This window comes from Vanellus vanellus, assembly GCF_965231255.1.
Source record: "Vanellus vanellus genome assembly, contig: HAP1_SCAFFOLD_35, whole genome shotgun sequence".
Classification (NCBI taxonomy): Eukaryota; Metazoa; Chordata; class Aves; order Charadriiformes; family Charadriidae; genus Vanellus; species Vanellus vanellus.
The window spans coordinates 614,239-630,864 of record NW_028128889.1 but is presented as its reverse complement, the minus strand read 5'-3'; the positions used below and the strand labels follow the sequence as shown (position 1 = coordinate 630,864).

The 16,626-nt window shown below is 52.1% G+C and overlaps 1 protein-coding gene across 1 annotated transcript; it reads left to right on the top strand.

The window, feature by feature from the left end:
- Positions 1 to 12,595: 12,595 nt before the first annotated feature.
- On the top strand, positions 12,596 to 13,576 carry LOC309683872 (olfactory receptor 14A16-like; the record flags this gene model as incomplete). The annotated part of the gene is made up of 1 exon (XM_082499862.1): positions 12,596 to 13,576. One exon carries the CDS (start codon positions 12,596 to 12,598, stop codon positions 13,574 to 13,576), a length of 981 nt encoding a protein of 326 aa, XP_082355988.1.
- Positions 13,577 to 16,626: the final 3,050 nt, after the last annotated feature.

Here is a 16,626-nt window from a genome sequence, read left to right as displayed (position 1 = left end):
ACAGTTAGCCTCCACTCTTGGTTCGATCTTTGCAGTGGCCATTTGGGACTATTAAAGCGTGAGGAAGTCTTGCTGATCACTCCTTGGCTCTCCAGTCGCTGAATCAGCTTATAGAGGGGACCAGGGAGTTTTAGATGGTGCGATATTGTTTCCTGTGGACTGTCATGCACGTGGCTATTGTGAATAAAAATAAATAAATCAATAAATAGGAAATGGATTGCCTTTTGTCTTTTTTGCGTTTTTTTGCACTTCTTGTACCAAAACTTATAGTCTCTGGATAGGTACACCATCCCACTTCCTCATGTCCTTCCCCTGGTCACGCAGATAGAACCACAGGGTGGCACAGGGTGTGTGCCACCAGTACCCTCTCCCTTGAGCAGAAAAAGGCTGACTCTTAATAGTTGAGATGTTGGTCAGTATGAGAGAGGAAGACATCCATTTTTAAGTGCTGGGGCAATTGTTGGGACAGTTTCTCCACGGCTGAGACGCAGGCCTGTAGGGAGCAAGCGAGAGTCTCTTTCGATTCCTGCAGCTGGCTGGGCAGTCCCTCCACAGCTGGTGCCTCCGCGTCTGTCCAGCTCACTATAGACAAGGTGCTGGCATGTGCACAACGGCCTTATCCCTGGCAAGGACACCCCAAGCTGCCGGGCATCCTTACCCTCTCATTCTGACTAGTGGCCCCAGTGTCCCAGCATCGGAGCAACCAGCTGACAATTTGCTCTCCTGGATGATGGCTGAAATCCATTTACACACCTCGCAAGTTGGCCTCGGCTTCCGTTGTTCCTCCTCGGCTAGAGGGGAGACTGATCTGGCTGAGGGCTGGGTCTGGTTCAGCCTCAGTGTCTGTTTGCACGTCTTGAGATCCAGAACCCTTCTATTCCCCTTGAGGTGCTGAGCAGTGCTGAATAGAGCTCAGTAGGCGCAGGCCAGGCCCCAGCACGGCGCGACAAGCTGTGGCTCTTGGGCACAGCCAGGGCCAGGGCACCCTTTGTTCTGGGTTGAAGTCCCAGACCATCAAAGGTGACGACTATTCTTGCCACCCATAACCACACTGCCTCGAGGCCTGCGGGATATCCCTAAGTACTTGGTTAACCTTAGAAAAAGGGGAGAGAGTATTCTTGAGAAGTACCACCAGCAGCATTTTGGCTACCCAAGGGTGTTCAAGATATTGAAGACACCTATTGTAATGAGGGAGAAAACATCTGCCACGCAGAAGATGGTGAGGGTGCCATTCTGGGTTTCCTCCCCCAAAAACCTCTTGGAGGACAAAAGGTGCACATGTAATTGTTAATTGTCTCCATGAGATGGTTCCCAAAGTAGAGAAATGGCATCAGTGCAGAGCTCAAATACCACATTAAGCTTCAGGAGAGTCCTTTTACAGTAAATCTCCCAGAGAAAACACCACCAAGCGCTACAGAGCACAGCAAAGGACAAAAGCCCAAACCAGCCTTTAACATCCGCAACACAAAAGGGAGCATGGCACAGAGCAGATAAACGAAGGTCGAGTACAGATAGGTCAATATCGTGACAAGCAGCCGTTACACAGATATAACAATTAAAAGTTCCCTCTAACACGCTGGGGTCATATCTCTTGTTAATTCCATCCCAGCCCAAAGCAGGACAGCAGGACAGAGACCCCCTGCTGAGTCCTGTCCTTCCCCCCACCCTCCACAGGCACTAAGGGACACTGGGAACTGGAGGATATGGGGGGATGGGAAGCAAAACCTAAATGTGGGTGAAACAGGACCTTCACTCTCTGTCTGCCCCACTGATGTGCGTCCTTTGACATGTCCTTAAACCAGCAGATGGGATCTTCCTGAACAGCACCTTTAAGGTTAAGTGCCCATCAAATGCGTTTGCCCCTCATTTGCATTGACCTCAAAGGCAGCCCTGACCTCTCCTAAGTCAATATTCCTCAATTATGACAGTGCGCACAGTTCAGCACTTCTTTTCAACATAACTTCAAAACACAAAGAACATCACAGCATCTTTAAAGATGATAAATAAATCAACACTCAGTCACTTCGCTATCTAATAAATAACACACAAAGCAGAAGCAGTCAAAATAAAAACCTTCCAGGTGACTGCGTGCTCTTTGGGCAATTTCCAAAGCAAATATTCAAGTCAGTTCCCTGAAATCTTTTCACAGCTGATCCACAATGGATCTCTTATTGATACTTACTGTCCCGTAAAGATAGAACCGTACCCATAAGCCTTAAAAATGACAGAGAATGTCATGGAAAAATCTGAGCCATTCACAGTTCTCGTGAACCACTTGTCAATGTATTTTAATTTCTTTGAAGCCCTGACAGGAGCCTGTGTCATCACAGGAACAAAACCAGCGACACCTTGGATTCACTGAAATTCAGTCAAACCTCCCACTGACTTCAAAGCCTAAACCAGATTTTGACCACCAGCCTTTGATTCCCAGCTTGTGTCTCATAAAAATAAATTAGCTTCACCCCCTCACAAACAGAGGACTCAAATAGAGCCCTCTTTAACTTTCAGACCTGTGACATGGACTGCTGGATGGTTTTGGAAGGGCAATTGGGAAGCACATCGTGGTAGCTTGAATTACTGTGGCACAGAACACTCGGAAGATGAGTTTGCAGAAGAACGTGTTGGCCTTACAAAGTATCCATGGATGTGCTGTCATAATGTTGATGTCCCATGAACTCAGTAGGGGCCCGGAGTCCAATGCCTTCAATGCTGCTGTGGCTCAGTGCAGCTGGTGGGTTTGATGGTCATTCCATGAGGTTACTTCTGACCATCAGCTACACAAAGAGGCAAGTGAATACATGCTGCATCTCCTGACTGAGACCTTAATGGTCTCCCAGTGCTAGCTCACACCACCAGGAAAAATGCTGGTCTTCCTGGGATGCAGAAATCCATAAATGCCTGTCCTTTTGTCTCTCTCTCCATCCAGTTGTGTGCATCTACAGGAGGCACAGCAGGGGTGTCTGAACTTGTTGATCCAAAATACGCCCATCTTCATTAGGAGGATGTCCCTGCTGACAGAGGCACCAGCTATTCCCTCTGCTGTTTGGGGCAGTTGCATCCTTGAAGGGAGCAGTGATGGCCGATCCCGTGCGGGTCACAACTGGAAAGAATGGTGCATTGATACCGCATTGCTGGAGAAGGTCTTGCTTGGCTTATGCGAGCCAGGCCAGCAGCTTCACCCAGCGGCCCTCCCCACTGAGAGGGGAGAGCTGAACCACTTGTGTACAACCGCACACTGCCCCTGCCCCACACTGGCCAGAGGGTGCTGTGCAGGGCCCCCGGGAAGGTGATGTGTGGGCCAGGGGTGCTGTGAAGGAAACCCCCCTGGAAAGCTGGGGAAAGCTGCAGGGCAGGCAGGGGGGAGAGGGAAAGGGAGGCAGTGCCCCTGGGGAGACAGCTCCAGCCCCCAGGCTGCTCTAAGCCCCGCTCCTGCAGGACTCCCCTGCCGCCAGGCTTTCCCGAAGGACAGCGACACCCCGGGTGTCAGGCTGCTGCCCCGGGACTGCTCCCACCTCTGGGCTCCAGCCTGTCCCCAGGGCAGCGAGGGAGCCCCAGGCGTGCAGGGTGCCCCAGGACCTGCTTCTCCCCGGTGCCCCCAGCACTGCCCTCCTCTGTGGGCTCTGCCTGCTGCCAGGGCTGGAGGGAGCACCGGCATCCAGGATGCTTTATCCCCCCCTGACTCCTCCCAGTTGGGCCCTATTGTGAAGCACCAAGCTTGCTGAAGGGGCTCCTGGTGCCATGGGCCCTGGGCAAACAGACCTTATCAGTGATGCTGTGGGGACAAACATCCCTCCTCTTGCCAGGAGAGCTCTGTCCCCACAATTAGCTGCGGGTGGCTGCCCGGGCACAAGGACCTCCTTTATCGCGTGCCTCAGAACAGCCACATCCTGCTCAGTGATGGCAAAGGCCTGGGCCAAGGACGAGGGCATTGAAGGGACACTCTGTGAGGAAAAGGGCCAAGAGCTGTGGCCAAGTCCCAGCCATGGACAGGGCTGTAGCCAGAGCCTTGTTTGGGACAGGGCCACTGGGACCCACTGTGCGGGGGCGGCTCTGCAGAGTGGGACCCATGCTGTCTGGAGGGCACGGGATTTCCCCCTCTGTTCTGTGCTCTGGTGACGTCATGGGACCCGTGTGGGGCCACAGTGCAAGAGGAATGGAGTGGGCTGGAGCTGGGCACTGACACCACCTCAGCACTTCCCCCAAGCTCAACCCTCATCTTCAGGGGCCCAGCATTCACCAGTGCTCCCCATTGCCTCCAGGGACGGAAGATGCCAGTCACCCAGCTGTCCCCATTGCCTATGCCCCTGGTTGTCCTCCGTAGGGTGTGCAGCTGTCAGGGGCGCACTGCCCTCACCACCCGCTGATGCCTGAGCAGTTCCCTCTGCAGCTGCCCCAGGCGGGAAGCTGGAGTGATGCCGGGGAAGGTGGCTGCATCTGTGCCGGAGGTGGGGGTCACTCTGTGCCAGAGCTGGGCTTGTTGCCAGGGCTGGTGTCTCTGCCAAGCCTGGCTTTGCCCTGGGGGCTCTCGGGGCTGGGAGGGGCAAGGAGGAGTCTGGGCAGGGATAAATCTGCCCCTCACCTTCTCCAGCTTCACCCAGCACTCACCACTCCGCAGAGGAAGATGAAGGTTGCAGTGCTCAGCGTTGCCCTCCTCTTCACCATCCTGCTGTGCACCCTGAATGATGCTGAGGTGAGTCCCCAATGCCACAGGGAGGGGCTCGAGGCTGAGGATGGGTCCTGGCGGCAGGACATCTGCTGTCCTGCAGAATGACATTGTAGTGGTGAGCTTGGCCTCTCCCTTTCCCACGCAAGGAGCTCCTCCAGGCTCCCATGCACCTCCAGCCCAAAGCAATGCAGCTTTCTGCCTCCCGCAATTCTGTCTGTTGTCTCCGCTTCCCCTGCAATTAACCTTCTGGTGCCTAGAGCCCCAGTTCTTCAGTGAGTTGTCGGACCTGTCCCTTCCCTGGGAGACTCCACTGCAAACTCCTCTAAGGGCACCTGCCACTTTCTCATCTTGGTGTCCCCACATCTCCCCCTTTTGGGCCTCCCCTCCCATCCTTTTGTGACCCTCAGACATCACCTCCTTAGATCTCCTCAGTGTCCTTTCTAGACTCCCCAAATCCTCTTCCTTTTATCATTCCCAATGCCTTGCTTTCAGTCTTTCCCCTCAGTCTTTTGCTTTTCATCCTGTCCACTGTGGTAGTGTCCCCAGATCACCTTCCTTCAAACCCCACTCCCAAACACCATCCCAATCCCCTTGTTTTGGTCCTCAGCAGTCCTCTCCTTCTGCCCCCACCGACCACCTCGCTTGAAGTCCCTGCATCCCCTCCACTTCACTTCCTTTACCCCTCACTCGCATCCCACACGGTCCTCTCCATTCAACAACCCCAGCCCAGTCCCTTGGGTTCCACTAATTCACCCCAGTTCCCTGTCTTTGGGTCCTCCCCTCCACCATCCTCTTGGGAGGCCCTGAATTCTCCACACTATCCTTATTTCCATCCCGCCCCTGGTCCCTCTGTGAACAGCTATCCCAGGTGTAACTTGGGAGGAACGGAGCTGGAAGGAGCAGAAAGGATTTCCCCTCTCAGAGCAGGGGGAAGCTATGGGCCTGGGGGGAGTGGGGAAACCCGTGCCCCACCCACAGCCCCACCAAGGTCCAATCCAGACTAACCCTTTTCTCTCTTTCCCTAGGCACTCTTGGAAGGAAGTGGAAGTCTTAACCTTGATGTAAGTAGTGGGATGGACTTGCGGAATGGGAGGGCAATTTGGTCCTCCCATCCCTTGCTGGGACCAAGGACATTCTAGTGACCAGTGAGGTCTCACGGTCTCTCTACAGGAGAAGGTACTCAAATCCCCAATAGGAAAGAGGTCTGAGGTGGGTACCACAAATTCTACTGGCCCCCAACCCTCCCCTCCTATGACCACGACGATCCAGGGCATCCCTGTATCCCCCTGTACACCCCACTGATACCCCAGAAAACACCTCTGCACCCCAGTCTTTTCCCAGGGAGGCCCCCTTCCCCAGGGCTCCCATTGCATTCCCATCCATCCCATTACAACCCAGTATACCCCAGGATATCCCAGAACACACACAGGCACCCAAGTGGGCCCCTTCCCCAGGACCCCCACTGCTTCTGTGCACCAACATACAAACTCATGTACCCCATTCCTTCCCAGAAGCACCTTCCCCAAGGACCCCATTGCTTTCCCCTGTCTCCCAGTATACTGCAGTGCTCTCAAGTGTGTCCCTAACTCTCCCTTTCTCCCCAGCCTCCTGTGGCTGAGCTGGCAGTGGACCTTGCGCGCCAGAGACGTGTGGCTGTCGGCGTTGATGTCTAGGTGAGCAGCATCAGGGTGTCTCCAGCCCCACAAAGGATGCTGAGCCTCGTGGGATCCCTGAGCCCTCTGGGTTGGGCAGAACTTGGGTATGGGAGAGGGAAAGAGAGGGGACTGTCCATGATCCATGTCCCAGGGTGACTGGGACAGAGCTGCCTCCATGCCGCTTCTTGCACACAGTGGGGCTCTACAGACCCAGAGGGTCACCATGCAGGCCAGGCAGGGTCTCTAGTGCCATACACACCCCAAGGATCACTGTGAGGGCTGTGCAGGGTTCCGGGAGATTTAGGGGCATTTCAGGGTAGAGACACACTGGGCGAGGGACTCTGGGTGCCATATGGTCTCAGGAGAGCCAAGTCGAGTCCTTGGTCTGTTGAGGGCTCCAATTCCCAGCTCCTTCCCCAGGGCTCTGCAGAGAGAGACAGTAGGCGACAAGGCCACTCTCATGTCCCAGTTGACAGTGGGGGTCTCATGTGGGGCTCTGTCTTTCAGGACTGGAACTGGTGGTGACACCCGTGCCCTGTTCCCCTCCAGCAGCATGAGGAGATGATCATCCCTGGATGACCCCACCTGATCCCCTGGGAGCCCTGGGCCATTCCCCCCTAATGATCAATAAACCCCTTTAGCAAAGCTATTCTCTGCGCGTGTGTCCGTGTCTGTTTCGGTGTCCCCTCTCGCCTGCCAGTGCCCAGACGCCTGGGTCCTCTCTGGCTCTACCACGGCAATGAGCAGAGTGACTGAGGGAGTGTGGACACCTGGCGTGTCTCTGTAAAGGAGATCCCCATTCCCACCCACCATGTGCCCCCCGAGAAGGACAGATTAGGGCGAACTGGAGTGTCTCCCCATGAGGCTGGGAGAGGCGAAGGGCTGACGGTGCCAGCCCTCGAGGCAGCCGGTGCTTTGGAGGAACAACAGGAAAGTGGTTCTTACCTGGGCTGTAGTGAGCACCAAATGGCACCATTTGGTATTGGGGCAGGAGAGGAACACGGGGACAGGCAGCCTGGGCCCCTGGGTCTTCTCCCTGCTGTGGGAGGGGGGTGGTTCCCTGCCCCATGGACTCAGCACTCCTGCCTTCACAGGTGATTTCAGAGCCCCGTGACGGGCCAATGTGCCTTCCTCAAGCCCCAGCCCACATTCTTCTCCTGGGAATGCCCCATCACAGGCCAGGAAGGCAGGTCATGGGAATCAGATGCTGGAGAAGTGCTGGGTCCTGCACTTAGGTCACAACAACCCCATGCAACGCTACAGTTCTTGCAAAGTGTGGTTGGAAAGCTGCCTGGCCGAAAAGGACTTGGGGGTATTGGTGTACAGCCGGCTGTGTATGAGCCAGCAGCGTGCTCAGGTAGCCAAGAAGGCCAACAGCATCCGGGCTTGTATCATAAATAGTGTGGCCAGCAGCACTGGGGAAGTGATTGTTCCCCTGTTCTTGGCACTGCTGAGGCCTCACCTTGAGTAGTGTGTTCAGTTTCTGTCCCCTGACTACAGGAGGGACAATGACGCACTGGAGCATGTCTAGAGAAGGGCAACGAAGCTTGTGAGTGGTCTAGGAAACAAGTCTTATGAGAGGCGGCTGAGGAACATGGGGTTGTTTAGTCTGGTGTTGTGGTTTTGGCTGGACTTCCACCAAAATAAATGACAGATGCTCTCCTTTAACTTCTCTCCCAAGGGAGAGAAGAATGAGAGAGAGAGAAACTGATGCTTTGAAAAGAAACAAAATTATTTTAACAAAATATTAATAATCAATTAATTGGATAAAGATTTGATCCTAGTAATAAGAAAACAATGGAATATATTCATTATATAGAATCTATATGGAGCACAGAGTATGACGATCACATCACTGGCAAGAACTGGGAAAGTTCCAGACTGGACTCAGCAACGGATGGGAACTGGATTGCAGATCAAGAGTCAGGAATGCACAGACTGGGATCAAAGGCGAATGAAAACACAGAGTCCTCCTTGGACACAGGCTATTGAAGAAAGAGCACTGACCCTTTGATCCCTCAGCTTTTACACTGAGCATGAGGCAGATGGGATGGAATACCCCGTTGGTCAGTTTGGGGTCACCTGTCCTGTCCGCTCCTCCCTGCAGGTGGGACCCCTTCACACTCTTCTGCTTCCGACCCTCCAATGGGGCAAACACCAAAGTGAGCCGCCCTTGTGTGTTATAGCAATAAGTATAAGCAGGAGCCTCTCTGCATACCATGCGTGGGCATCAGCCATAAACACAGGTCTTATCCCTCTGAGGGTGAACAGTGTCTGCACAATGTGCTGTTAATTTCAGTAGTTAAAGAGGCTCAGCTAAAAATGAAGTTACTGAAGAAAAAATCCATTCTGCTTCACCTCAAACCAGGACAGCACTCTTAAGATTCAGCTGCACAGGGTGCTGGGCCATCTAATTGACACTGTGCTTTTGCCAAGAAAGGTTGGACCAGATGACCCTTGAGGTCCCTTCCAACCTGCTATTCTAGGATTCTAAGATGTTTTTCAGTGCTGTTCAGTGACAGGACCAGCAGCAACGGGCATGAGCTGAAACACAGCTCTGAACATCAGGAAAAGTATTTGAACTGAGGGGTGGCACAGGTTTCCCAGAGAGGTTGTGGAGTCTCCATCCTTGATGATATTCAAGAGGCATCTGGACATGATCCTGGACAACTGGCTCTAGGTGCCCTGCCGTTGAAAAGGTGTTGACCAGATGACATTTAGCGTTCTCTTCCACCCTCAACCTTTCAGTGATTCTGTGAAAAGGTAAGTGATCCTTGATCTGACCCTTGCCTCTAGTCTCAGGGGTCTGGGATTACTGAAGGCTCATCTAAGAAGCAAAGAGTGAGGTTAAAAAGGCATCAAATCCCTCAGCCTTTTCGATGTCCTGTGTCAGCAGGACTCCCTCCCCATTCAGCTGTGGTCTCATGTTTTCCCAAGCCTTCCCTTTGCCATTGATAGAGTTGTAGAGTCCTTTGTTGTTGCCCTTCATATCCCTTCCCAGATGAAACAGGAGCATGTTCCCCATGGGAGCATGGCTGTGATCATCTGAAGAAAGCCTCAATCTTCCTCAATCATCTGTAATGTTCCTGATTCCTTTGAGAAGACACCCACTACCTCACCCATGTGTCTCTGCCCACTAACTCATTTGTTCTCAGCTGACTCATCATATCTCCCCAGGCACAGATCCAGACATTCCCACTGCTCTCTCTCATGACCTGTTGGAGCAGGTCCAGAGGAGGCCACGAAGATATGGGATATGGAACTACATGATCTGTCCCTACAGCCTGCAACAGCTGTGCATTGCAACAGGGTGACAAATGAGAGCGACACAGAACGTGATGGCATGAGGATGATGATATTCCAACATACCTGCAGTACCTTGCTAATCCAGTAAATCCAGGGGGATTGGAAGAGCTCTAAACCTCTCAGGCATGCATTGGTAAGGTTGACCTTGTCAGTAGGAGAGTCTGAAAGAGCTAAAGTTGTTCAATTGTGAGATTAGGGAGCTTTAACATAAAATTACTACCTCCTACCACTACCAGGAGGTCACCAAGGAGGCAGATCCAGGTTCTTCCCTGTTGTGTGTGAGGAAACACTGTTTACCCATGAAGAGAGTGAAGCACTGGAGCAGGCTGGCCAGTGACGTTGTGCTGTGTCATTCCTTGGAAGGTTTTAAAGCTAACATGGATAAATCCCTGAGCAACCTGGTGTAATCTAATAGCTGCACTTGCTGTGAGATGGACATTGGTCTAGAGAGCTTCTGTGGTCCCTTCAACATGAGTGACTGCACATGTCATTCCACCACAGGTCTTCTCTTCACCATGGTGGGGAAAGTACTCAGATTCTCCAAGACCCTGGAAGTAAGGCAGACATAGGTTTGGTCAGATCATCTGGGTTGTTCTTGTCTCACACCAGTACCTGCTGCTCACATCCAGAGCTTCTTGGAAGGTTCCCACAAAACAGCCTTGATCTAGTCCTTAGCTTCACTTGCCATTAACTTTCTCCCTCTTTCCTTCCCTTTGATCTTCCTTGTACCCTCCAACATAAACAGCAGACCTCCCTTTGCTCTTTCCTCACTGGCCCTGGCTTTGCTTGCTTTGCAGCTGTTTATGAAATGGTCACCATGGATAATCCTATGTTGGAAAGAAGTTGCACTAAAGTAGCACCACCTGTTAGTATTTGTAGTGCCCTGCAACTCCCTGTGCTGTTACCTTGTGAGGGACACCACCATCAGGGTGAACCAACTGCACGATCATATTAACAGTTGAGGCTACTATCTTTGCCACCAAGTCCTACCAGAAGGTACTTTAACCTTGTTCAGGAAGACATCATTACCTCCTTGCCCCACCCAGAAGTGTCATGCCACTCTCCTGCCCTTGGCATTGCATGTCCCAACATCATACTTCCCCAGGAAGAGCCCTGAGCAAGGGGTGAGGGACAAGATCTCCTTTCCCAGGGGCTGCAGGTCAGAGCATGGCCCTTTGGCTCAATGTAACACATTCAGGTTTCCTCAGCATCAGAGCCACCTTTAATTTTCCTTTCCCTACCTGTTATTATTGACTCCAGTGTTGTGCTCCAACGAGCCCCTGGGGAGGCTTTGTTGGTAATGGTCCTCAGTGGGACCCATTAACACTCCAAGAAAGTGTTGGTTTTGCAGATTTCATCCGAGTGTAGCTTCTTGAGAGGTTTCTTCAACTTCCTCTCAGTGTCTGACGTCCATGGACTCTGCCCCAAACCCACCAGAGGGGTCATTAAAATGCCTTGAGCTGGTGCTGTGCTGCTGAGCTGGGCCGGGCTCTTGGGACAGAGGGAGCTCTTGGTGAGTTGGTGCTGCTGTAGAGAGACAGCTCTGCCCAGAAGGAGCTCCTCTGCAAAGCGCCGCAGGGCTGAGGGAACAGCTTCAGGCACGACGATGAGATGAGCAGTGCAGAGAGAGCTTAAAGGCAGTTGGGAGTGGAAGACAGCTGAGAGCTCACAGTGGGAGAAAGCTTCACAGCCCTCTGCACGGTAAGTCTCGGGCTGCAGGGCACTGCCACTGCAGTGTAGAGGAGGATAAGGGTATTCTCCAGAGCAGGGCTTCCCTGCAGCACCATCAGAGGAGCAGGACTGCCTTGTCCTGGGGATGGCTGCAGGGGTGTGCAGGCGGGTGTGCAGCCAGGGGTGCCCGGGGCTGTCCTTCAGAGCAGGGTCCCTGTGCCCCAGGGGGCTGTGTGCCTTCCCAGTGAGCTTCTGCCCTCAAGGATGTGGCATCCAGGGCAGCAGCTGCCTCATCTGTGGCCAGAGCTCTGGCAGAAGAGACTCTCCTGAGCGCCCCTCTTTCCATCCCCAGCCTTGCCTGCCTTGGCAGAACCATTGGGCCATTTCTCCTTGCTTCACCCATCCCTGCTGTTGCTTTTGCTCTTCTTTTTAGGTTCTCTGGGATGGGCTGCAGTAACAGCTCAGTGATTGACGCTGCAGGTCCTGCCATGCTGATGTATCCATGGTGCCCCAGCCCCCTTCCAACCTGCGGGTCTCTCGGCAATGCATTCCATGGTTTGGTAATAAAGCTGACATTTCTTTAAGGACACCCCATCTTCTGGGCATCCAAAGGCTCCCAGCTCTTCACTGGGGAGTGAAGGTTGAAGATCTCCACTTTGAAACCTGGATTCCTCTGATCTCTCTGTGGTCATCCTCCAGAGCAAAGAGGTGCAAGAAAAAGCAGCTGAGCTTTTCTTCAACTTTCTTCAGCTGAGCTGAGATGAGATGGACAGATGGATGGACAGACCGATTCTCCTCCTGCTGCACTAAGGCTCTGTCCTAGATGCCTCCCAGGACTCGCAAAATAGCGCTTGTAGTGTAATAAATATGCCAGGGATTTTTGTCTTCAGAAATGACTCCTTAGGTGGGACAGGGGTAACAGGAGCAAAATAAACAAAAACATCCAACCCACATCTTTTTTCTGCCGCCAGGGGAACTGGGAGTGACAATGGTCAAAAGCTCTTTTATATCAGCGGTAGGTTTAACCTGCGATCACTCCTGGTTCCTGTCTGCCCATTGCTGCACAGCACGACTGACTCCTCTGGAGCCCACAGCAGAGTCCCCTACTCCACACTGCACCCTCAGCCCGCACAAACCGGGATCACGCCAGGATCTGCACAAAGGTCTTCCTGGAAGGACAGAGTTCACTTGGGGGACCATACTGTAACATATGGCACAGGTTCTGCTCAGAGTTGTCTGTTCTAACTCCTCATTGTTTTTTCCTCCTTCAACAGGCCCCTCTGTTCAGGGGGAACAAATGTCCAACAGCAGCTCCATCACCCAGTTCCTCCTGCTGGCATTTGCAGACACACGGGAGCTGCAGCTCTTGCACTTCTGGCTCTTCCTGGGCATCTACCTGGCTGCCTTCCTGGGCAACGGCCTCATCATCACTTCCATCGCCTGCGACCACCGCCTCCGCACCCCCATGTACTTCTTCCTCCTCAACCTCTCCCTCCTCGACCTGGGCTCCATCTCCACCACTCTCCCCAAAGCCATGGCCAATTCCCTCTGGGACACCAGGACCATCTCCTATGGGGGATGTGCTGCTCAGGTATTTCTGTTTCCCTTCTTGATCTCAGCAGAATTTTCTCTTCTGACCGTCATGGCCTATGACCGCTACGTGGCCATCTGCAAACCTCTGCACTATGGCACCCTCTTGGGCAGCAGAGCTTGTGTCCACATGGCAGCAGCTGCCTGGGGCAGTGGGTTTGTTCATGGTGTGCTGCACACGGCCAACACATTTTCCATACCACTCTGCCAGGGCAATGCCTTGGACCAGTTCTTCTGTGAAATCCCCCAGATCCTCAAGCTCTCATGCACAGACGTAGTCTATCTCAGGAAAGCTGGGCTTATTGTACTTAGTGCCTGTTTATTCTCTGTGTGCTTTGTTTTCATTGTGGTTTCCTATGTGCAGATCTTCAGGGCTGTGCTAAGGATCCCCTCAGAGCAGGGACGGCACAAAGCCTTTTCCACGTGCCTCCCTCACCTGGCTGTGGTCTCCCTCTTTATCAGCACTTCATTCTTTGCTTACCTGAAGCCCCCCTCCATCTCCTCCCCATTGCTGGATCTGGTGATGGCTGTTATGTACTCTATGGTGCCTCCAGCAGTGAACCCTGTCATCTACAGCATGAGGAACCAGGAGCTCAAGAATGCCCCGTGGAGACTGATCCAAGGGGTCTTCCACCATCAACAGGAATTCTCTTCCCCTTCTCTGTGTGGTACGCGGAAAGTATTTTAGGAAGACCTCTGTATTTCTTTTCTCTGATAATCATACTTAGAGGTAATTGCTTGCGATCACAGCACTTCCCTTGACGCTCTGTCCTGTCATGTGTTATCCTTGAAGAAGTATGTGTCACCTCTTGCCTCCCTAATAGCATCTCTGCAAAAAAAGAGATGTCCCGAGTGTGGTGCCTGAAGGCTGGGGTCTCCTTGATTCAGTTGCTGTTAAAACCAAACCCAAGGAAATGGACAGTGTCTTTCCACCTTGTTTTCTCCCTGCGTTTGGGGGAATAAAGTTATGGTATCACTGGGATCTTTCAGACACCTAGCAGTTGAAGGCTCTCTTATTCACTTTGAGATGCAGGAGAGATCATGCAGGACCTCCTTGTCACCCTCCTCAGGCTGTCACAGGTATGGTGGGACTGATGGCAGATGTCAGTCCATGTGGAAAGGTATCTGGAGTGGTCAGGGGAGGATGGGGACACTCCATGTCCTCTGGGTTGGGAAGGGAATGGAGACTGAGAAGGTGAAACAGCCTCAAGATGAAGTCCCCCCAGGAGAAAGCACCAAAGCCAGGTGCCCACAAACCAGGACTGTGCCGTGCCGTGGGAGGCAGTGAAGATGCAGCGGGCCCAGGGAAGGGAGACTGGAGAGGTGGGGGAGCTGCCTGAGGAGCCCCAGGACTCTGGTGCTGTGCTGGGGAGCAGGGCAGGCGGGGAGGCCGAGTGGGGCAGAGGCAGTTTGGGCGGGGGATGCCCCGCAGCTGAATGCAGGAGAGCCCGAGAGTGAGCGGGCTCTGCTGGCACTTGGGGCCAGCTCCAGCCCTGGGCTGGTGGGGAGGCTGAGAGCCCGCTCTGCCCACCAGCAGCTGCTGTGGCCTTCCGAGGGCTGGGGCTGTGGGGGCAGTGCCCAGAACCCCGCAGTACCCTGTGGCCAGTGCTGCTGTGGGGCCAGCCCAGACTGGGCTGCTCTGCTGGGCTGGGGAGAGGGCAGGGGAGGTGGGGCAGAGCCAGGGAGGCTCTGGACTGGTCGGGAAAGTGACAGGAGAGAGCAGTTCTTCCAAGGTCTTGGCCACATAATAATACACGGGACCATAACGATACATAATGGTCTACCATGAAAGATAGTAAAGGTGGAGCCCAACGGACCAGAAGACAATAGTGTGCCTGGTCCCCATGGCTCCAACCATTTGAAGATAATAACTATAATCCATCACTACTCACAACATATGGGTCGTGGCCACAAAGCAAGGCAATACCAGGACCCCAACATTGCTTGCCAAGTTCTGGGCTTGTGAACTTGCTGGCTGAAAATACTGGAATATTCCATTGTCCAGCGTGGAAAAGAACCTGATGAAAGTCAATTATCTTGGACCCTATAAGAGCGATTCTAGTTAAGACCCTTTGAGCTCTCTGGATCGCAGCCGGCTGTGGCCAGGATCTCCCCTGAGCGGGGACGCTGCTCAGGCTGACACCCCGAGGACTAGAAGGCCAGGGCGAGAGAATCCCTCTTGAGCCTCAACTACTGCCCCTTGAGGAACACCGATGCATCGTGAGTATTTACCCTAAACTTGGGAAAGGGAAATTGTGACTATAGGCTAGCCTCTCTCCCACCCACTCACCCACCCACCCCTTTACCTATATGTTTGTGATATACACATTAGCTTTATGGATGTGGATGTTCTGCCCTTTGTCCGTGCACACATAAGAGTTAAAAGTAGTACCTGTCAGCTCGTTAGAGCCACCCGCTATTACAAAATTCCTGATTCCAGCAGAGACCTGTTTGTATGCATGTGTGCGTGCATGCGTGCTTACATGCTTTCCTTATGTGCATATGTATTAACTTGAGATGTGTCTTCTTGCCCATATGTATATGTATTGATTTGGAATACTCTATAGTACATTAGTGTGAATCTTACATCTTTGAATCTGTATTTAAGTCACTGTTCATTTATTCTGTTAAATCACTTTGCAAACCTGTAAACCAGTGAATGATTAAGTGCTGCTAAAATTCCACCTCTTGGTCTACCTTAAACACTTATAAATTTTTAATCACTGTAAATCATAACCATGTCAAATATTTCCCTCTGCGACACCGCTTGGCATGATAAAATACATCAAGGCATCGTTACTCAGCATCAGATCCACCTGCACAGTGCCTTTCCCTACCTGTAATCACAGCCTCCAGTTTTCTGCTCTAACAAACCCATGGGGAGGCTTGCTCTGGGATGGCCCTCCGTGGGGCCAATTAATGCTCCAACACACTTTGGCGTTTGCTGCTGACTTTAACTCCTGGACAGTTGTTCAATCTCCTCTCAGTATCTGAGGTTCATGGGCTCAGCACCAAATACACCATGGGGCTCGTTAAAGTGCAGAAAGCCCAAATGAGCAACATCTCTTCTGTAATTTTCTGCAGGGCTTCCAGGCTTGTACAGCTAATTGGAGAGGTCTCAGGAGTCTACTTACAGTGGAACATTTCAATGTGAACTTAAAGAAAAAGTGGTTTTAATTTTGAAGCATATTTTATTTTATGTTTTCAGTGTACAGAAGTGCTGGCAGCTTTCTCCAACTGATATTGAAGCAGAGGATCTCCTGAGGAAGTCTGCAGAGGCAGCAACAGCTGTCTCCTTGTGGTCCCCCACTGTATGTACAACTTTCCTTCCCACCTCCCCAACCCCACCACTTCTCTCGGGGGCCGCCTGGGACTTGCATTCTTTTCCTACATCACATTTCTGCACTGAACTCTGTAGATCACTGTTACAGCTCCTTTGTACCAATTCCCACCTGATTTAACCTGAGAGTTGTCTGTAAATAGATACAGGTTTGTAATTAATTTTGAACAACCACAAGTAAAATACAATTATTAATTATTAATCAATAAATTATAATTGATTTTTATCAATTATATGATAAACCAATATTTCTTATTAAATTAACAAATTAATAAAAAGAAGCAAAACGCTCCTCAACTGCATGCCGGGTCCAAACCTCCAATAAGGTCCAGTTTCCTCAAGCAATGACCATACATGACACACTTTAGACAAGAGAATAGGAAATGTTTAATATATAC